The sequence below is a fragment of the Motacilla alba genome, chromosome 1, assembly GCF_015832195.1.
Source record: "Motacilla alba alba isolate MOTALB_02 chromosome 1, Motacilla_alba_V1.0_pri, whole genome shotgun sequence".
Taxonomy (NCBI): Eukaryota; Metazoa; Chordata; class Aves; order Passeriformes; family Motacillidae; genus Motacilla; species Motacilla alba.
In genome coordinates this window covers 84,469,564-84,491,927 of record NC_052016.1, presented here as the reverse complement: position 1 = coordinate 84,491,927, position 22,364 = coordinate 84,469,564, and the positions used below count along the sequence as shown (strand labels likewise).

The 22,364-nt window shown below is 40.3% G+C and overlaps 1 protein-coding gene across 9 annotated transcripts in view; it reads right to left on the bottom strand.

The window, feature by feature from the left end:
- MBNL2 (muscleblind like splicing regulator 2) overlaps positions 1-22,364 on the bottom strand; it is a 104,988-nt gene that overhangs the window by 20,056 nt on the left and 62,568 nt on the right. For 6 of the 9 annotated variants that reach the window (XM_038158627.1, XM_038158666.1, XM_038158656.1 and 3 more), the window contains 5 exons: positions 11,652-11,816; positions 8,520-8,720; positions 7,098-7,361; positions 1,445-1,498; positions 607-760 (listed from right to left, as the gene is read on the bottom strand). In XM_038158627.1, the coding sequence (XP_038014555.1) occupies positions 607-760; positions 1,445-1,498; positions 7,098-7,361; positions 8,520-8,720; positions 11,652-11,816 (838 nt within the window). The remainder of the gene's footprint in view (positions 1-606; positions 761-1,444; positions 1,499-7,097; positions 7,362-8,519; positions 8,721-11,651; positions 11,817-22,364) is intronic. The other 3 variants (XM_038158675.1, XM_038158692.1, XM_038158684.1) reach the window with 1 other exon arrangement.

The window sequence follows — 22,364 nt, the reverse complement described above, 5'->3', positions numbered from 1 at the left end:
CATCTTCAGATCATCTCTATCAAGAATTATAACCCCAGGTATGAGCCACAAATGCTAGGAAAAGTTCTGGTGGTGCTCCAAAACCACGAAAATGCATCTGATGGCTGAATACCCTTAAGTGCAGCTGTGGGGAGTGATGCTTTTTGCCAGTGCTTCCACGCAGGTATTGACCGGAAGTTTATGGCTGGTGTTCCCCTTCTCAGGGTGCTCGTGTAGGGCTGGGGAAATCCCCACAGCTGCAAGACAGCAGCTGAGGTAGCAGGTGGATGCTGTGGCATCCCTGAAGCACGATGCTTTTCCAGTATTTTTGTTAGTGGAAACAGATACGAGTCAAAATCCAGCCAATTTACAGTAGGCAAAAAGGGGCAAACTCTGGAGAACGATGAGCGAGGCTATGAATGTGCAAAAAAGCAGCTTATCGGCATGTTGAAATTTCTGCTTGAATTCTTGTCCTTTGCAAGAGGAATTAAAATAATGTGCAATCATCTGCGCAGACTTCACCTCAAGTGAGGAAGGGAGCATAATAAAACCTTCTGTTAAGTGCAACTGCCTGACACAGAGGCTACCTCAGGGACACTAAACTGGTTCAATGTGGATACAACATACCTGTCGGGATAAACGCTGCATGTTGCTGCAACTGAGCATTGGCAAGAGCCTGTTGATAGTGCAAGACACTGGGATTGAAAACGGCACTGGCACCATTGCTTTTTTCAAGTGCTTGTCTCTTTGGTAAAGGGTGAAGAACACCAGGAGGAAAGGCCTGTAAATAAGAAAGTTAGTTAAAATGGCTCCATTTTTAAGACCTTGTCTGTAACATATACATAAATACAAAAACTTAGTATTTTTTAAAGCGGCTAAGGATGCCTTGCCATGCATATTAACTCAAAGCACAGCAATGTAAAATGAGTGAAATTTTGTTATTGGTAGCAAAAGCATGGTACTATTCACCTAGAACTGTAGCAGCACAACTACTGAAAAGAAACGTTTGCTTTAAAGCAACGAAAATGGCATTGCCTTTAAGTAGGTTTTCAAATATTACAGGGAGAAAAAACCACTTGTGTTTCATTGCCAAGTATTTTCTTTTATTTTTAAATTTAAATATCATTTCCTATTATTATACAGATTAATGGATTACGTTATGCATTTTCAATTACAAAAGCAGTTTTATCTCAATTCGAGTTTTCATGAGAGATTTAAAAAAGATGAAACTGTGTTAGGAACCAAACTAAATCGTCTGCGGTCTATTACGTATGAGAATGAGATGGATAAATAGAGCTTCCGGTAAATTAATGAGTATGTGAAATCATTTCCGGTTGATGTTTGAAAAGTAAAGCGATACAAATTTCATTAGTTGCTTCTCTGAAGGAAAAAAAATAAATTATAATAAACCAAAATAAAATTAAAAAAAGCTACATGCAAAGCAAAAGGTGAAAGGTCAAAGTACCAGGTCTACAGTTGCTTCGAGAGGTCGCTTCATTGCTTTGGCAGTCGACTGAGTCTTTTAATAACAGGCAGCGAGCACATGATGGCAGTGGGCCAATGGGAGTCAAGCGAATTAACATACAGGTAAACAGCAAGCAGAGGTGCGTCATGGGAACGGCATTGCATTTGTGGATAGGTGAGAAGGAAAAAAATATTCTGAATGCAATATACAACATACAAAACACTAGGCATGCACAACAACAAAAATGTCTTCTAAAGAAATGAATATTACATTTTGAATTAGTACCGAAGCAAAAATGCATCTACTATACCTTAGTTAAAAGCATATAAGAGAGTAAAATATAGATGTTTGAAATTCAGGAAAGTTGAGTAAAACAGCAGCTTGCAGACACTATTAAGCATCATATAAACACTTCACAGAGATGCAGAAAGTTTTAAGGATACACCTATTGGAATTCCTGATAAGTCAGTTCGGTCACATTTTGAAGTGGGAAAATTTTGATTTTGGAGGTTACATTTTCAAACACAAAACATTAGTGAAAGTTGTAGCACATTACAAATGCTATTAATATAGGTGCTTACAAGGTGATTGTCTTTCAATTTAGAGAATTGAATCATTCAATGGTCAAAATGAGAGAGGTTCTCATTCACCAATACAAAACACAGTACATCGGATGTCCAGTTACACTAACTTATCATTAATTCCTTTTATTTTCTCCTACAGCTGGGTCATTTTTGCAGATTTTTTTTTAATCTTGTAACTTACCACATTACACTGAGAAGGAAAAAGGTCTTTCAGAATTGAAAACATATTTTCTAAATTTTCCTACAACCTTCAGTTCTAGCTTCAGTAGAAGGGAGTAAAATTGAGCTCCCAGTTCATAAGCTAACATTAACATATGAGTTATCATACTAGTCCAGCATTATTAATTCTTCAAAAGATATTATTTAGGCATAGTACATAGGCATATACATTTATGTATTCTTGCATAGTAAATTCAAAATTATGGCTGATATGACAGCATTCTGTAAAAAAAATTTCTCATATGAAATATTACTTTCAAGTTTTATAGTGTAAATAATTCTTACAAACCTTTAGAAAGGAAAGAGAAATTTACTTAGAAATTGAAATTTTTACTTTTGTTTCTTAAGCACTGGCTGATATTTAGCTCTTTTCAGAATATGCAGATTATGTCTACCTTGAAATCAGTATGTGGAAATAGAGAACAAAAGCTGAGGTGGAGGAAGAGGACAAGGCATAAAATGTCTGCTAACACCTTGTGGTCATAAGTTTACCAGGCGCCAACAGGGTATTCTGCAGGACAGTCCTCAAAATTTTACTTATTCCTTGTACCTGTCTCTGTAGCATGAGTCTTCTCAACACCCGCCTCATCCGTTTAGCCCCTTTCTGGATTACATACCCTGATCTACAGGATCTGCTCATCTCTCTGGGCACAAGACCCAGACACAACAAAAAACACCCAGTATGAAGTGGGGATCTGGACAGACTTCTGTGTAAGCAGGTCACTGAGCAGGTACCACTGCAGAGGACATCACTGCCTGGAGCACAGCCTCAGAGCTGCTCTGCCTCCACCACAGAGGGAAGTCTCTACAGAGGTGATGCAGTGCAACTGAATTCAGCATTATGCGATGATGAAGTCCACAAGTTCAAATCAACATCACCAAGAGTAAAGTGTGTCAGTTAATTACCTTTATTATCCAAATACAGATCTTACCTAATCTCACTTGTTAACTTATTATCTCTCTGTTTATTACTGCCTTTCTCCAATTTTTCTCCATGCTCGTCTTAACATCACCTCCCTACTTTGAAGCTTTCTTCTGGTTTTCCCCTCATATTCCCCAGTAAGTTCAGTCTTAGTCTTTCCAGGCTGAAGGCTTGATCTGTTCTAAACATACTCATCAACCTTGCTTCCATGCAGTCTCCCATTCTTTTCAGGCTTTCAAACTGCTCATTTTGCTTTCCTACATTAGTATTTTCTTTTATTTCATCCTGGTAGTAAAACCTCCTTTGCCTTTTTTTTTCCATCAGATTATCTCCTTCTCAACATTTGATCTACATAACTAACAACCAACAAATTAATAGCTACAGGGTGGAGAGGAAGAGGATACAAAAAGGAAATAAAGATATTAAAAATAAACAAACATCCAAGGCATAGTATTTGCCTGCCATACAGCACATTGGTATGCTATAATGTCTTCTGGAATACAAACAAGATCCACACAGCAGTGGCCTCCATGAATGTGCAAGGAGCTCCTGACAGAACTCAAATGAAAGAAGGAAAGCCCACAAGAGGTGGGAGCAGGGACAGATGGCTCAGGAGGAACAGGGACACAGCCTGAACATGCAGGGATATGTTAGAAGAGTCAAAGATCACCTGGAGTTGAATCTGGCAAGGGATGTGAAAGACAACCAGAAGGGCATCACAGCAACAAAAGGAAGACTAGAGATAATGTGTTTCCACTGCTCAGGGGGCAGGCAACCTGGTGACACAGGACATGGAGAAGGCTGAGGTTCGGAAATCCTTTCCATCTCAATTTTTACTGGCAAGACTGGCCTTCAGGCCAGTGGGAGACCCATGGGAAAGTCTGAAATGACAAAGATTTTCCCTTGGGGGAGGATGATCAGGCAAGGGAACATTTAAACAAGCTGTATGTACACAAACCCATAGGAACTAACAGAATGCACCCTGGGTGCTGAAGGACGTGGCCAATGTCACTGCAAGGTTACTCTTACTTATCTTTGAAAGGTCCCTGTGACTGAGGGAAATTCCCAAAGACTGCAAGAAAGTAAATGACACTCCTATCTTGAAAAAGGGCAGGAAGGGAGGTCTGAGGACTGGCAGGTTGGTCAGCGTCGCCTCAGTCCCTGGGAAAGCAATTGAGCAAATCCTCCTGAAAACCATCTGCAAATACATGAAAGCCAAGACAATGATGGGAAGTAGTCAGCACAGATTTATGACAGAGAAATTGTGCTTAACCAGCCTGACATCCTTCTATGATGAGACTGGCAGGGTGGTGAAGGGAGAGCAAGATTTTATTTTTCTCTTGATTTCAGAAAGGATTTCAACACCATTTTATCCTCACAGACAGATTTACTTATCATGGGCTAAATGGGAAACAGGGAGGTGGACTGATAATTGTCTCACAAGCAAGGCTCAAAGGGATGTGACCATCAACACAGAGCCCAGCTGGAGGCCAGTCACCAGTGGTGTGAAACTTGGAGGAGTGGTTGATACACAAGATAGACGTGCTGCTCGGAGGGCCTAGGAAGTCTGGAGAAATGGGCACAGAGGAACTTCACCAAGTCCAACAAAGACAAATATCAAGACCTGTACCTGAGGAGGAACATCACAAGGCACCAGTACATGCTGGGGGCCACAAAGGCTTGGCAGAAAAGACCCTCAAGATCCTGGTGGACACCAAGCCAGCAATATGCCCTCAAAAGCAAAGGCAGCTAATGGAAGGCTGGTCTATATTGGGAAGAGTATCACCAACAGGTGGAGGGAGGTGATTCTTCCCCTCTACTCAGCCCTGGTGAGGCCACATTTGGAGTCCTCTGTCCAGGTCTGGGCAACAGTACAAGAAAGATAGAGGTGTACTAGAAAACATTCCCATAAAGGACTTGAAAGATGATAAAGGGACTGGATTCAGCCTGGAGAAGATACAGGGGAATCTCATCAGCATATACAAATACCTGATTCCAGGGTAAAGATGGAGCCAGTGGTGCCCAGGGACAGGAGAAGAGACAATGGAAACAAATTTGAATAAAAGAAAGTCCATTAAAATGTAAGATTAAAAAAAAAAACAGCATTTATTTTTACTGGAAGTATTGAGCAGGTTTTCAAGTTATGGAGTTTCCATCCTCAGAGATATTAGTAAACCAAACAGGCACATCCTGGGCAATCTCCTCTAGCTCCCCTGCTTAAGCAGGGGAAATGGGCTGGAATATTTTGTACATATTTCTCTGCAAAATGTTACCCTGAATTACAGGTCCCTGTTGCCTTCTCCTGTGACATTAGACTGATAACATCTCAATTCTGTGTTTCCAAATATGCTTCATCTTGCTTTGAGGCTAATGCAACTCTAATTAAGCCTTATTTAAAACCCCAGGATATATATCTGAAACCATTACCAAAGCACAAAAAAAAATTAATCTCCTCATCTCTCTCCTTTCTTATTTAGCATAGTGCCTAGAAATATAACATTCTCTAAATGAACAATAAATATTGCACAACAGAAGCTAATCAGAATAAAAACCCAATCTTCTCTGCTTTAATTTCCAGATGGTATTCAATTTCTGCAAGCACAGGAAACTTTAACTAAAAATCATCCAATTTGAAACAAAGGCTGTGATGCTATTAGAGAAAGAATATTGAAACTTAAGAAATATTCTTCTGTATGATGGTTTACTTTCTTGCATAACTTACCCTTTGTCCCTCAAAAAAGTCTGGTCTTTTCTAATTTGTTAAATACAATAGCTTGGGGTAGTTATGTACTGTACTGTATTGTGTTGTAGGCCTTTAAACCAGAGAATAACTGTATTGTCCATAACTATTGTATGCACTGCCCACAAGTCCACAAACTACATCTGCTAAATTATTCGTCCACTGCCAACAATGAGGACAATGATTCTTTGATTTGCTGCCAGCAGTTTTGTCTCTCAAGTCAGATCCTGGATGTTCAATTTATTTAACTTTATTAATACCACTGCAAACTCACCCCCTTTCCTGGTAGCAACTGTAAGAGGAATGCAATCCTGGTAAAGGGGTGGGTTGTCTTGTCTGAACAGTTTTAAGTAAGAGGTTAAAATATCTGAAAATAAAAGCCCTCACTCAAGATCTTTTCTTCTGACTGTAGCCACAATGCTTCTTTCCTGATGATTCCCATTACAGTTTACTACTTTAAGAGTTCATGATTTAAGTAACTGGCCCATAATAGGAGGAGAGGCAAGAAGTCTCTAGGCGTGAAATGTGTGTAACCAAAGTTCAAAAATATACAGACAACACTTTTTAGTCATTGGGGATAGCTGTAGATCTACAGAGGGCAGTTCTTTCTCATCCTCAGGCAGGCACTAATGGTAGATCCGATGAATGTCCTTGTTTTTCTACAGTACCAGTACAGTGAGACCAAGGTGGCTGGCTGGTTGTCTCATTTCTAAGGCGGACTATGCTGATCTCAATACAGGTTTCTGTTCTACTACTGATCTGTGAAGCAAACACTCTCTCTTTGCTTTTCTTCCAAATTTCCACATGTATATCTGCCATCAAAGAGCTAAAACAGCATATGTGTCCCTGTTTTCCTGGGAACACTGAAGCTTATCAGTTTTGTTTCTGTTTGGAAATACGAGGGGCAAATTTATGTATAATTAAGGCAGAGAACAGAAGTGGTATAGAGTGTCATTTGCTTCACTGTCTTGAATAGAAATACAGCATTAAAACAAGGGCATAAAGAAAAGAAAGTGCTTCCTCCCATCAAGCAATAGTAATAATTTTATAAATTCATATCTTTCACCAAAATAAAAAAAGAAAAATTAAAAAAAAGAGGCAAAATAGGAAAGAAAGTATAAGCAAACAGCATTAAATTGAAGCAAAATAGGCATTAAAAAAAAGGCAGCCATACATGCCAGCACTTACCATCACAGTCGCAGCTGCCGCAGCTGCCTGGGCTGCCACTGCAGCCTGGTTGGCTTGGTGTTGCGCCGCTTTGATTTTGGCCTGCAAATGTGCAGGAGGGTGAAAATACTTGCATTTCTCCCTCATGCAACGACCTTTTATGTAATCCATACACACGGTTACGGTGTTGTCATTTGTGTCAATCATTGTGCTGTCTGCCGGATGCGCAAAGCGGCAATCAGTCTCTCCACGCGCACAGTTCCCCCGCTGGAACTCCCTGCACACCTACATGCAAAACAACACACGTTGCAGGGGCACAGCTCCGTGCAGCGTGAAAGGGCAGGGAGTGTCCCACGCCCCCAAAAGACAGACCTGCCCCTTTCCCCTGTTAGTTCAAGTTTTACAGCAACTTCAGTTTAATAAACCCTGCATCTTTTGGTGGGTGAGGGGAGTGCACCTGTTTTAGCCTTATGTTTATGGCTCCTCAGGTAGCTCGCTGGTACTGTGGCTAAATAACAGAATCATTCCAAATGCCTTTCCTTTTTCCTGTTTAAAAAGCAGCTGGGAAGGATACTTACTTACGTAACTGCTCCTGCAAAACTAGCTGAGAATCACAAAATAGTTTGTCTCTTTCTGACTACACTTTGTATTCTTGCAGGTGGACTGGTAGGGAAGGAGTTCCTCTTGCTGAAACCCAGGGAAAATACACATCAGATGCACTGTATTTTTTACAGAGTCTACAAACAAAATTGAGAGCTTACTTAAAAATAGTTTTCAAAAATGGGCAGAATGAACACACTGATTTTCCTAAGCAGAAATGCGCTCAAGACACCGGTGCTTAGGTTTTCGGGAAAGGACATTAATTTCTGCAAGAGCCATTTGGCTTTCTTGTGTACTTGGATCACAGATTCCACTGAGTCCAGCCAGGCAGTGATCCAGCAACTGCTGGGAGGCTCTGGACATAGCTGGGGGCTTGTCCCTTCAGACTGCAGGGTTGGTAATATTCCACATCTCCATTGGCAGCACAGGGCTGAAGGGCTACACCATTCCCCTAATATCAATCCGTAAAGCTATAAAATTCCCCTATTGTCAGTGCAGAAAAACCAAGACAATTATTACTGAAATAAAAAATGTGCTTGTTAGATATTTCATCAAGGGATGCCTTTACAGGCACGTATACCTGAGGTTTTTTGAGATGATGAACTTTACAAAAAATGAAAACTCATGTTGATGTCTGTGTACTAAATATAAGCAAAAACTACCTTAAAAAAAAACAGTTTAATTACCACTGGCTGCAAGTGCAGAAATCCCACCTGGTTACAAGTTTTTTCTCTGTAGCAACTAAATTTAAGCTTCGCTTCTAAAACAACAGTTATACCCTCCAAGGTCTCTCACACAGCCTAACAGAGAATGCGTTTCTAGTCACAGTGGTGTCTACAGTACCTCCAGTTTATCAGTCCTGAGGAGTTTCTGGGTAGCAGTTGAACTGGGGACTGAAACCGGTGGACTTCCAGGAACAATGACAGGCGGCGTGGGTAGGATCTCAGTCGGGACTAAGCCAACTCCTGGTGTTACTGGCGTTAGGTAAGGAGCAAAGCTAATAGCTGTGTTCGTTCCTATTGTGGGACCCACCGGAAATGTGGGCTGAAAAAGGAAAACACACACCAAGATGAAATAAAAACTCCTTAATCAATAGCTTACTAGTTGTTCTTTGCTTGCTGTTCTTTCTGGCACTGATTCGTTTTCCCGCTGAAAAAACTTAAAACAGCTGGCAAAATACACAGCATCCTCTCTTCTTTTAATCATGTAACATATTCCAACAGTACATGAAGAGCCACCTTTGTAACTCCATTATTGGAAAAGAGTCTGCAGATGCAAAGGAAGTCCTACTTTGAACCTGAATCAGTGTGGAGGTCCAGCTTACACTGCAGGCTTATTTACACACCTAAATGTAGAAATAACATAGACTTTATTGCTTTTTCTCAATACCTGTTTTCCTTGGAAAAACAGGCTGTTTTTCAAAGTATTCAGATTTCATAGATGAAGCATTATTAACTATATTAAAGCCATATTTCTAATAAGAGTACATATAATGAGCTCTTTGGCATGTAACTTCTAGTATGTTTGCATACTGTATTTTGCCAGCTCCTTTGCAATTATATGTTACTGTGTCTCATACACTGAAAAAAACTCAACTTCACAAACGTTTGTGTGCTCAGCTGTCACCAGTGGCAAGCAGAATAAATATTATAATCTCAGCTGGACACAATATTTAGAAAGGGATTATTCAAGCTTATATTTGTTCATCATATGAAAAACTTTGATTGGAGGGAATGATACGGGTCTAAGAATCTTGTTTTGTTCCTTCCTACAGTGAGCCAGTGAAGTCATGACCAGAAGAAAGGGCATTTGTGTGATGCTACAACAGCCATGATGAGGCAGAATAGTGGGTTTGTTAACACCAGCTCCACAGGGGGTGGAGGCAGAACATCACTATGGTCAGCTCATGCTCAGACCTGCAGAGTGCTTTAGTTCAGCAGAGCTGAGTACCCCAGAGAGTGAAGCTATAACTATAAATGAGGAAAAACTATGTGGAAAAACAGGGCACATCTCCAACCAGCTTTGTCAGAAATTAGGTTCCCAAATAAGCCAGCAGCTAGGAACACAACAGCGCAAGACTAAAACTTCAAAATACTTTAACAAAGGAGAAGTGTCTTTCTCGTTAAAGTGGCCTGCATGACATAAAGTACATAGAAAATACACAAGAGAAAACACAGCAGCTGGAAGACAGTTTTTTCTATTTGTTTTTGTTTGGTTTTCTTGGGATTTTTTTGTCTTTGGAACCAATTACTAAATTATAAATGTATGTGACTTAGCACCAATAAGATGCTCTGAGTATACAGATTAACCAGGATAACCAACTATACAGAAATGGTATCTAACTGCCCTTAAGAGTTAAAAATATATTATGCTGGGTTCTAATCAGTGATCAAATCTGCTTGATATCAAGCATGAGCTAAATTCTGAAGAGCATAATAATGAACATTTATATGAAACAATGGTTCGACTATGTTGAAAACAATATGTGCTATGTGAAATACAAGTAAGAGCTTTGTGTCAGATATAATTTTAAGAATAAATCCACTCATCAAATGACTTCTATGAAATTTTATTTCATTTTTTATCCATTTGGTCAAGGCTGAGTCATCTTAATCTGGCAATTTGTGTGAGACAGACGTGGCATTTTTATCCCAGCAATCAGTACAGAAGACATTATGTCAATGAAATTGTAAAGTTCAAATGATGAAATGGATGAGAAGAAGAAAGTATAATTTTGACACTTCTATTTTTCTCATAATATTAAGTGGTGGAATCTTAAAAATCAAAACTTTTTCTGATGAAAACTCAAGCAGTAAATCCCCAGGAAATATCAAGACACATTAGGAGGCCAACATCACCAGACACAATCTGATGAACATGTACCAGAAATTCAGGGAGTCCTGGCACTCAGTGCCCAATCCCAGCTGACAGTAGATGTTTTGAGTATAAAAAGGCATTACTGAAAAAGGCATCTGGGGTGAGCTTCCTGTGACCAAATGCAGATGTCTTCTTCTGAGATACCTACACTTGACTTCTGCAGTAGCCCATGGAAAGACAAAGGCACTTTGAAAACTTAATCATCTAATCCAAATGCTGATGTCTGGAACAAGCCAAGCAAATAGTAACTAGGAGTGCCTATGTCTTTTGATAAACCATAAATGGACCTTGGAAGCTCACTGCAGAAGTTGATGCCAACACTCCAGATGCCTCAAATCAGAGAAAAAAAATCCCACTCTGGTGGGATGCCTTAGACTAGGAATTTAGATTGAAAAAACATCATTAGCAGCCATGTGTGAAAAGTTTAATTCAGATTACTTGCCAAAACATGCTCTGGAAGTCTGCTACACTGAGAAGCCCAACTTTAGTGCATATCCAAAGATGCTGCTCATGCATGCCAGACTCTAGTTCTATATCACCTCCTCGATATGAAGTGTCTCAAGAATGAATCACCTTGAAACAAAACACTGAGTTTGTGTAGTGCATGCACCACCAATTCTCTGTCTTATCCTCAGACACTTCAGACTTCAACAGAGTAAGAAAATGCTAATCACTAACCTTTGTTTCTAGTACTGGGATTAAATAATATTTAAAGCCATTCAGACGCATAGACTCCTGAGAAACTTCGTGTTCCTACTCAAATTACTTACTAGCAAATTAATGTTATTACACATATTTTCACCTCCAGAAGGATTATAGCTAAAAATCTTGCAAACATGACCTGAAATGCAATAAGGGGGCAAAAAAAGAGGGAAAAATGCAAATTATCATGGCATTAAAGAAAAAGAAATCAAGTCTACAGCAACACTCCATTACATCTTGAAATGCAAATATAAATTAGCATATCTCCAGCATCTTGACTGTTCCTTAAGTAAACAGACAGGGACTATTTTTATTCATACCATTTAGAGAACTTTCGCAGGTCAATAGAGTCTTCAACCTTACTTACCATTAAGACCACCAGAGAAATATACTTACCACTGGCTGTAGTGGTGTCCCTGGAAACATGAACTGCATTTGCTGGGCGAGCATTGCTGCTGCAGTTTTTTGCTGGATTAAGTTGTTCCTGCCATTGATTTCCAGTTGAGTTTTTAAATGTGTTGGCGGATGAAGGTACTTGCAGTTCTCCCTTGTACAACGACCCTGGAAAAAGAAGTCACACTAATCAGTTGGCTGCTTTTGATGATAGCTCAATGCCTTCGAGCACAATATTACATCATAAACTAAGCAAGAACTAATGAAACACAGGATGTTTCCTGGGAACCATGTAGAGGAGTGAAAGGAGCTGATGGCCTTGAGCTCTGCCTCAGCCCACCACCTCTGATTGATCATTAAGGCTATTAGCCATGGAAAACAAAAAAGAGAAAGGCTGTGAATCAGCATTTTCATTGTTAAATACAGATCACTGCCATACAATTAATAATCTCAGAACTGTCCAGACTGCCTGAACTGTCTCTCATGACATCCTGGCTGGAGTATCTGGTGTTACTGTAACATAAAAGTTTTTTATTAAATGACATCACATGATGAATAAAAAATTGAAACCTTCTTTAAGAGAAATGCAGCTTTATTAAAAATAATTGTGATCATGGCATGGAAGGATCTAAAATTGCCACTCACTGCTTGTGTTGTCTCACACATTCATCCTTATTCCAGTTCATTGCGTTCCAGCCTCCTGTTTTTATTACATCAGCACAACTTTGAAGTATTTCCATTCGAGTATAAAAGAAGTAAAGGTGGTACTTTTACAGCCTAAATTTAGAAGCAGTGTATGGATCTAAATCTGAAGGTACACAGCAAAAGGACAGCTCCAATCAACATGAAAGGAGGAGTTTTTAGACAGTTACAAGACAATAAGAAAGTAAAAATATAAGTGGGCTGTTATCTTGAGGTGGCTTGGGTTACAGGAGATGGACATACAAGCTGACCACAAACGAGCGGCGTAGAGCGGCGTAGGCACTGATATATTTTCCCCCAGAAGGGGAAATTGCAGTGTGCACCAGGAGGTTGTGCAGCTGCAGGGCAGGACCTGCTGAGATCAGAAGCTCCTTGATGACATGGCTCACAAACACAGTTTTAAGAGTTGCAACTAGAGGGCCTAAAGCATTAGTCAAACCACATTGGATACACTCAACTTGAGTAAGTTGTTTCCAAATTGAGATGTTTTTAAGAAGTGCTTTTTAAACTTCCCATTCACTGGTATTAGGGCTTTACTATTTGTAGACAAGCAGGAATATCCTTCTATAGTCAAGAAAGCATCCAGATCCCTATGCAGGAATATCACACAGTACAGACATACACTGACTCTGTATATGCACACACATACACTGCTACAAAACTTTCAACAGGCTTCAAACGTCCCAAAACTAGCGTTACGTTATACTTTTGACTAAGACACCAAAACAGTGTGGATTCTGCCTCTAATTTGCTGCAAGGATGTCATAACTAGCTGTTCAGGGGTGATTTAAACATGTTCAGGAAGCTTCTCCTGTGTTGAGGCTGATGGGAATGCCAACAGCTATTTCCACACTAGTAAACTATTGAGAACAGCACTTTCCTGACCTGCCCCTGGCTGCTGCCAGGAGCATGCTAAACAGCAGAAACCAGAAAATGCAAGAAAGGTAAAGATTTAAGAACAAGCAATGGTCTCAACACTCAGGGGCAATGGTCTCAGTGCTGTTTTAACCTCCTAGAACAGTTGCAGCCACCTTCAGGACACCAGGCCTTCCTTCTGTTGAGAGAATCACTAATGCTGCCCGATTTAATGAATTACACAAAAGGAATATTACTTTGTCAGCTGGCATGAGCAGAACCAGAAATAGTCATGATTTGATGGACACAAAAGAAAGCTGGCTCTTTCATTTGGGGGGAGTGTGGCCTTTACCATCATAATGCTAAACTGGAGCAGACTCAGCACAGACAATGACCATATGCCTTTTTGTTGGCTGATAAGGCCAAATTATTTAGACATTTTAAACTGATATCTGTTTTACCTTAGACTATTTTGTATATGAACAGCTCCTACAGCAAATCGGCAAAAAATTAAAAAAACAAAATCATATCAAACTACCGAATCTGATGGAAATATCAACCAATGGAATAAAAAAATTTTCCTTAAACAAGGAGTAAGAGCAACTCTCATGCACAGTGACTTCTGAAGTACCTTAAACCTGAACAGTGCCTTCAGCCAGACCTCCAGTCTTACCTCTAAAAGCACATAGCTACTGTATACCATCACTTCAAGCTCTGCAAGGCAACCCACAGTGAACAAAAGATTGGTTATTTCTGAAAACTTTCAAAATAATCCAACCATACAGAAATGTACTGTCCTCTCTGAAGTTATTCATGTCTGTGCATGGTTTACCAGTTTTTTGAGCTCCCAGTTAGCAATGAACGTACGTACTATAAAAGAGCTGTGTGGTCCTGCCATGCTGCTACAGAAAGCCCTCTAAACAGATCAAGCCTTGTTGAAATTAAATGACCCAAAATAAACAGCAGTGGAATGAGCACTGAAAATAGTGAGTAAATTAATCCGCCCTCACTACCAAAATTAAATAAATTCTGAGACCGGCTTTTTTACTTTTTGAACCTACAATGGTAGCAGGAAAACATCTAGAGGAATTTTTCATTCCTTTTTTCCCATATGCTCCATTTTCTAGCTACTAATCACTGCAGAAACAAAAATTCAAACCTGTAATATCATTTCAGTGAAATGAAATTATATTGACCCTGAATTTTTTTGTTTATTAAAAAGTCAAATACGAAGTCCAACTCACATGACAACACATATCAGCCAAAAACCAGAACAGGCAACTATATACAACATGCAGGGGTATTCAATGTATTGGCTGGGTCATCATCAATGAGTCAGTCCACTTTGTAAAAAACTACTATGCTAGAAGGCCACATCATCACAAATGCAGAGACAAAAAGAGGTACTTTAACTTTCAGGTGCATCAATATCAAGCTTCTGGAGCAAGGCTTGCTTCATCTTAAAACCACAGCAGTTTAGGAGCTGTTCCACAGACATTCAGTCCCTCTAGCACAGGACGGCACAAATTCAGCAGGACAAGGCAGGCGACAGGGAGAAATAATTGCTTCTTACAACTTTTAACCTGTTCCCAGATATGAGTTAGAGTCCTGAAACCAAAGGCACAGACAGGTTTGAAACTGAGTCCCTAGAAACTCCTGTCACCCATGAAGTGAAGGTTATCAACAAGCACATTATAAGAGGTGTGCACTTCCCATGGGAGGTCATGCAAAAAAATCACTTTCAATGAGCTGTCTCCTTATCTGCAATGGATAGGAACAACGAACAGACATCAGATCACATTCCCAGCAGTCTGTTACTCCCCTCATCCAGGAAGGATGGTACTTAACTCTGACCTTTTATTTCTTTGCCTTTGTCCTCTACAGCTGTCCAGCCTACTGCCCAACACCCCATTTCAGGCAGGTAATGGAAAGTTTTAACAGAAAAACTACTTTTCTACTGCTAATTATCTGGACTAGAACATGCTGTGGCTTGCGTCAGGCTGTCCCACAGGTTTCATTCTAGTAAAGCAGTGAGAGAGGAAAGGGTGCATTGAGGAGCTGGGAACTCAAAGGATTTCAGTGCCCAACACCAGGGCACAGCAAAGAGAGGCTCCACTTCTACAGGAGCAATGGTCTGGGGAGCTGCTGCCTGACTGGCTTAATTTCAAAAACACGTCCCTTAACAAGCCATGTCACACCATTGGCTTTTTCTTTTTTTAAATCAATAGATTTTCCCATTAAGAACAATAGGTAGCTTGTCGAAGATCAATGCCACAAGACAGCCCACAGACTAGAGTATATTAAAAAGCTAGATATGTGCTTAGAATTTTAAAGTTAAATTTAAAATAAGAAAAATGAGGTGAATGTAGAAGTAACACCCCATAACTTTGCAAGTTAACACATGCAAAGGATCCACATAAGGATTCATTTCCTGTCTTTTAATATTTCATAAATTCACAACTGCTTTTGGTATTTTACTCTTGCTCTAATAGTAACAATAACAACAATTAATTCAAGCTTGGGAATTGCTTATGTATAATAATGAGTTATCTTTTACTTACTAAAATTATCTTTCATAAAAGTAAGATGTTTGAACAGAAAAAAAAAGACAAAACAATGTTTCTTCTATCTCTTAAGGCAAGAATCAACTAAAGCTTCCAGAATTATTTTGCTTAGGTAGGGCATTTCAGGCAATTTATTGATGCTATTAGTGGGAAATAACAGAGCATGACTCCCCCTACTCACAGCACATTGTTAAAAACAGGTTAGCCAATGAGAAGCAGAAAGTAGGATGCCTGCTGCCTTGCAGGCGTCTGTCCCTTGTTCCAAACCTTGCTCCCCAGGGTGCTTCCAGCTCTCCCTACTCAACTCTCTGTAAACTCCCAGCTTCCTACTGTACACCACCTCCCTCCTTCCTTCTCCCCCAGAGCACCCTCCCACCTCTCCTAACTATAGCCCAGGAAACAAGTGACAGGATAATTATAACTGGCTGGAGCCGTGCGTGTCCCGAGGAGCCGGCCAAGACGCGCACGCTGCTGGCAGACCACGCTCGGGAGCGGCTTAGTGCCCGCTCCTGCCTTTTCCTTAATAGGGTAAAACTTCGGATCTGCCTTCTGCCCAGACACTGATTTTTGCATAACCAGTAAGAACTTTGAGATATGTCTTTGAGATGTCTGCTTCTAGCAGCTTTGCTTGAAATTAGCTACATTGCTCAGAAGTTATTAGGGTTAGAGGATGACGCTGGCAAAAATATGGACAGTGCATTTATGCAAAACCTGTTTCCTTAAGAAAACAAGCTAAACCTAAAATGCAGATGAAATTGTATGAACTCTCAAGATTGAATTGCATCTAATGAGAAAAGAAGAAAAGTATATGACTTCCAAGACATAAATGGCTTTAGAAGGAATCTGAGCAACTCGTTCTACAAGGGAAAAGAAGATTTTCTGGTTTCCAGATAGACACTATGAGATCTAAACATTTGCTGGAGCTAGAAAAGACATACACAAATTTTTAAAAAGTAATCACCTAATGCCACAACTATTCCTCCCACTTGAAAAAAACTTTTGCAATTTTCTGCATGCCTTGCACATGCCTGTAAAGATCAGAACACGTTTTAAAACAGTAATGCCTTTGCAGCTGTGGGCACGCTGCTTAGCTAAACACTGCCTACTGAAGGTATTACACACTGTCAAAACCCCAGCAGAGTGGGACTAGCACAGGCCACTGTCCAGGGTGGTGGCAGCACATGGCGAGAATAGCCACAAAGACAGCAGTGTCAGCAGCTGGGGTGGTACCTAAGGCATAAACACTTCTTTGGAAGAGTTCCTGTCAACAGCAAAAACTGCTTTTTCTCCTTTGGGATTCCTCCTCAGCAGCCTCTCAGCAAATTCTGTGTGGGAACATGTGTGGCCTCACCCAATCAATTAAAAAATTTCAGTATCACATAAACCAGGAACTTTTCAATTGTGATAATCCTGTGCTCCCTGAGGCTAAAAATAGACCCAGTCAATAGGAGGGCAGGTATTTTGAGATACTTGAGCTTCTGCTCCTATGCACAGATAGCCACACTAACTCTACCAGACCAAAACTTCCAGTTCAGAAGTTATTTCTCAAATGCAGAAATATCAAAAAGGAAAAAAACACTAAAACAATAAAAGGCCACTGTGTATTCATACACAAAGAGAGAGGGTTCCTCTTGTTCTACAGGATTTGAATGCATGCATTTCCCTACATATTTTAGTACATGAGAGTTCAAACACCAACAGCACTTTCAACAGCCATTGAAAACCCTCAGACTCCAGTTTGGACTGAATTAAAAACCATTTCCATCTAACATCACAATCCATGAATTCAGTTTTCCTATGCAGGTCAATCTGCTTCCTAACTTCACTCAGGAAGTAAAAAACCAGACACCACAGCTCCACTAAAGTATTCCCTTTGCACTTGCTGTGAATATGCACCACCTCACACAATCTGTAGGACTACACACGCTCATAGAGTTATGCATATGTCCAAGGACTTAGGGGATTTAGTTAAGCCTTAAGAATGACTAAGCAGAGATTTAAAAAAATGTAATGTAGCATTTTATTTCTTCCTTAAGGCATACAAAAAAAATTCAATTTTTAAAATTTTGCATAATTTCACATCTAGAGTACATTGCCTTGCAAACATGCATGCTTAAGAAAACACTTTTTTTTTTTTAGCCTAAGCAGAATTTTATATAATTTCATAGAAATAAATAGAGATCAGAATAAGATCTCTTATCTTGAAAATGGGACACACTTGAACTATTTGTGAAATTGAAAAATAATTCAAAAGGACCAAACTGTACTACTAATAGAAATATTAAGCTTTTGATGGCGAGTTCAGATACCTCAGACTTTACAATTTGCCATACATCTTATAAACACAAAGACCTAAAGGAAAAAATGTATTTCAAAACAACACAAGCATCTCTTATATTAAGCTTGAAATGGTTTAGCTCTTGGATCTGTTTTCCTAGGAAAAAAACAAAAAAACAAAACTAGACAAAAGCTACCAACAAAACAACTTAAAAACAACTTTAAAACATAGCTGAGAACTTAGTTCTGTATTTATAAAGCCACCTTGCAAGTCCACCCACCAAAGTTAGTGAGCGTGCATACATATTTATACGCACCTACACACTTCCGTTTCAAGAAAAAGCAGAAGGCAAATTCACTTTCCTACTTTAAGGTAGAGAAGAAAGAAGGAAAAAAATTCTCAGGTGACTTCAGTCTGATTCAGTTTCCAACAAGCTAAGAAAACCCATTAGCTACTCTTTTAATGACTTCAATTTTTTGTAAGAAACTAAAAGCTGGTAAAAAAAAATGATCATTTTATTCATAAAAGTAGAGAACAAGAACTGCCTGTAACTGACAGAAAAAAATAGAAAAATATTGAACAAAAATGGAAGCCTTACAAAAAGATGGAATGTCTAAATGATGTAAGAGTCTTACCACTAAAGACTTAATAGGAGATATTTATTTAAATGGAAAAAGACAAAATGTTCTACTGAAGAGCACATTTGCAATGCACAAAGAGCTCTGAGTCTCTCAAGATGCTCTTTCAAACAAATGTTGAGCATAACTATAGAGAATGGTTTAATAATTTGCCTTGCAATATCAAGGGAAGCGTACTCAATATTAAATTGCTCAGAAGACAAAGAAGTCAGGCAGATATAGCAGACTCAAAAAAACCCTCCAAGAAATTCTAAGTTGTTTGACAAACATGCTCAAGATTATTGTAACAAATAAGAACACTCAGACAAAAAGACAACAGTTTAATATCAATTTATTTTATTTCTGTGTTTACTGCCTTGGAAATAATTTGAGAATAATAGGGCAATAGAGATAATTTCTTTCCAAATTATCTAGCTCTTTTTGTTTTTCTATTCTTCCCCCTTCACTGGCACTCAAAACCAACCAGTTATTTTTATCTTAGCATCAAGTTTGGCTACTAGCATTGATCAGCAGTACATCACAAGCAACTGTGGACAATCCTTGAAATAAATCTTCACTCTAATTCACACAGACAACTTCCATGGAATGAGAGGCAGCAAACAGGTAGTATAAGGGAAAAATCCAACAGAATGAACATAAAGAAAGTGGAAGGAAGCATAACCATATTTAGACAAAATTCCTCAGATGTCTGATTTCTATTACATGGGTGGTGAGAGTCTTCACATTCCATGAAGCTGCCTTGTGCAGGTCTCCAACACAGCTCCCCTGAGGGAGGACTGGATGCAGCCTGCCATGGGACTCAAGATGGGTTTCAAAAGCAGAGGTGATTTAAGCCCTCCAACTTTGCCCAGCCAGAGAAGTCAACATATTCACTAATTCCTGCATTATAGAAAAAAATGCACTATAGAAAAAAATGTCTAAAACTGCTATAGAGTCTCAGAGTAGAGCATTACACATAGTTAACTGATAGCTGGGCAGCTTTCACACATCTGCTCATCTCAAGGATTGAGTGTTTTTGTGGAAGACAGAGGAGAGATGTGTAAACTGCAGGCTGCACCACACAGTAAGTCAAGGTGACACAGAATTTTGCTGGTAAACAACACACTACACCATTAAATTTAACTTGACTGAACAGTAAAAGAAGATAAGAGCTTGATAAGAGGCAATTTTTCTTCAAATTTTCTCAATATCTCAAGAGCAGACAAAAGTAGCCATTTTGGAATTAATAACAGCAAAGAGAGGTAAGTTGTTTGGCTGCAGGGCAGATGGCAAAAGAAAAGACATCAGTGGTGTAGCAGAGCAGAATACCGAACAAGAAGATGGGTATGGCACAGCATCACTTCCTAACATACCCCTTCCCCCACCTCCTTTCCAATTCCCATAAAAACCTTCAAGCAGACATATGCTGACTTTAATGCAACCCTGCTCATATGAACAGGACTGAGATGAAATTCCTTTGCTTTGGAAACACCACTTTGCACTGATAAGGTAGGCAAGGGTAACTGCATAAGGGAACTGACAGTCAAGCCCTGAGACACCTTATTTCTCTGAGAGAGGCCTGTAAAGGAAAGGCACTATGGCTCAGCACACAGACTTCACCCTCCAATGTCCATACACATATCCTTCACCATATCCAGGTTAGAAAAGAAATAGTGAGTAATGGGGAGAGGTCTTTGCTGATGGGATGCCCATAAGCCCAAAGGATGAACACCCCAGCCAGGACCAGGCAATGGTTCCCTCAGCAGCATGCCAGGAATCTCAATGCACCTCAGGAAAAGCCATAAAACTAGTTATGTGGCATCAAAAAGGAGCAAAAAATATGCCTTGGCATTGAGGAGCCTGGTTGACTGGATCAGAGAGAAAATGGAAGTAGAGTGCTATAAAAGTGACTACATTGACTTCCTAGAGTAATTCACCTGGCCAAGGGAATCTTGAGAAGGTCCTTCATTTCAGAGTTCCAGTGTTCAATTAAATGTGACTTGGAAAAGGTCCTTTATTTGAAATAGTGTCACCATATGGAAAAGGTCATCAGTATGATCTACCAAGTCCCTGACATATTAAGGGATCCATTTGGTGTACTACAGAGAAGGGCAGACTTAACGTTCACCAGAGGCAAGTGACTGCCTCGGACACCAGCTCGCCACTGCCCCCAGCTCTCAAGCAGGATACCCAGCAGCTCCGAACTGCCACCAGGTGACCTGATATGTCACTGACGAGCCCCTGCGCTGCTTCTTGGGAATATGCTTTCATTCTGGCCAGGCCACCCTGTACCCCTCTATTTGCGGGGGCTCCCAGTCCTGCTGGGGCTTCCTGGGACTGTCTCCGTCTCTATCTGGGAGCCCTCTCAGCAAACCCCGGCTGGCCCTGGCCGGCACACAGCCGGGGGGCAACCCCCAAAGCAGACCGACAGCGGGGGGACACTCTCTCGTGCCCGGGGATGCTGGTGGCTGTTAGGCTATTTGCCTTTGCTGCAGAGAGACTTCTGGAGACAGTGGTAGAAGTAAAAGGCCGACTCTCAACAGGAGGCCAGTCCAAGGTTTATTCAGAGCCCCAGAGGGACCCTGGTTGCCTCGGGGGGGGGGGGGGGGCACTAGCTCAGAGCCCCGAGGGAAATGCGGAGGCTACATTTAAAGATGGGAGGAAACGGAAGGTATATACATTGCTTGACCAATAAAGATCCCCCAGGCATCAGGCCATGGGGAATGGACATTTGAGATAACGTATAGGACAGTAGTTGAGGGGCTGACCTTTGGCCCCTAGCAAATCACCCGATGACTTTGTCCGAAAGTTCTGGATATAGGGGACGGGATACCAAGTGATTGACAAGGAAACCAGGGAGGGGGGTTTGGGGATGATCTCAGCAAAAGGAAATGCCTAGACAGGCAAAAAGGAAGGGGCATACTCTGGGGTACACCATTTGGGAACAATAAGGGAATATAAAATCATATGATTACAAAGTATTACAAAATATAGATGCACAATACTACATGGGACTCTTCCCTGTTTCACAGCCAATCATTTTGTAAACAAATGGAAAAAGCAAGGGCCAAGTTAAATACACAGATGGCCAAGGACACCTTACATAACTGCAGAGGTGAAAAGTACAGAGTCTTGTCCCTCTGCAGAGGAGGAGTGTTTACCCACTCCCAGTGGCAGCGCTGGCACTGCAGCTGCATTATTAATAAATCATCGGCCTTGCTCCTAGGACCAGCCAGCAAGGGCTGGAGTCTGACACCAGCTCTCAACTGATTGGAAAGTTCCTGTGAACAAACAGAAATTAAAGAAACAAACACCTAAAAATGAACATATATGCATTTTCAAGGAAGAAGCACATATTAAATACTCCTAAATTTTTAAAACTGCTGAGAAGCTGCAAACAAATTATTGACATTAAAAGACACCATATCTCTGTGGGGTTGCCTACAGAGAGAATCAAGTATACCTGACCTGAAAAGCCAAGGGGAAATAGGGCACCTTTCCTCACATTTTCTATACCCAGTTCATGCTGCTCCTCTTCTGGGAATTGGTTTCTTAACATCAGTGAAACATTTTAGTTTCCGTCTTTTCTTGCAGTCTGACACACCTTGAATTTCCCTCCTCAAGGAATTGGGAAAACAGCACTACCAGCAAGAGGGGCAATAAGACCCCTGCTCTGAAGCAGCAGGATGTAAGAGTTAGC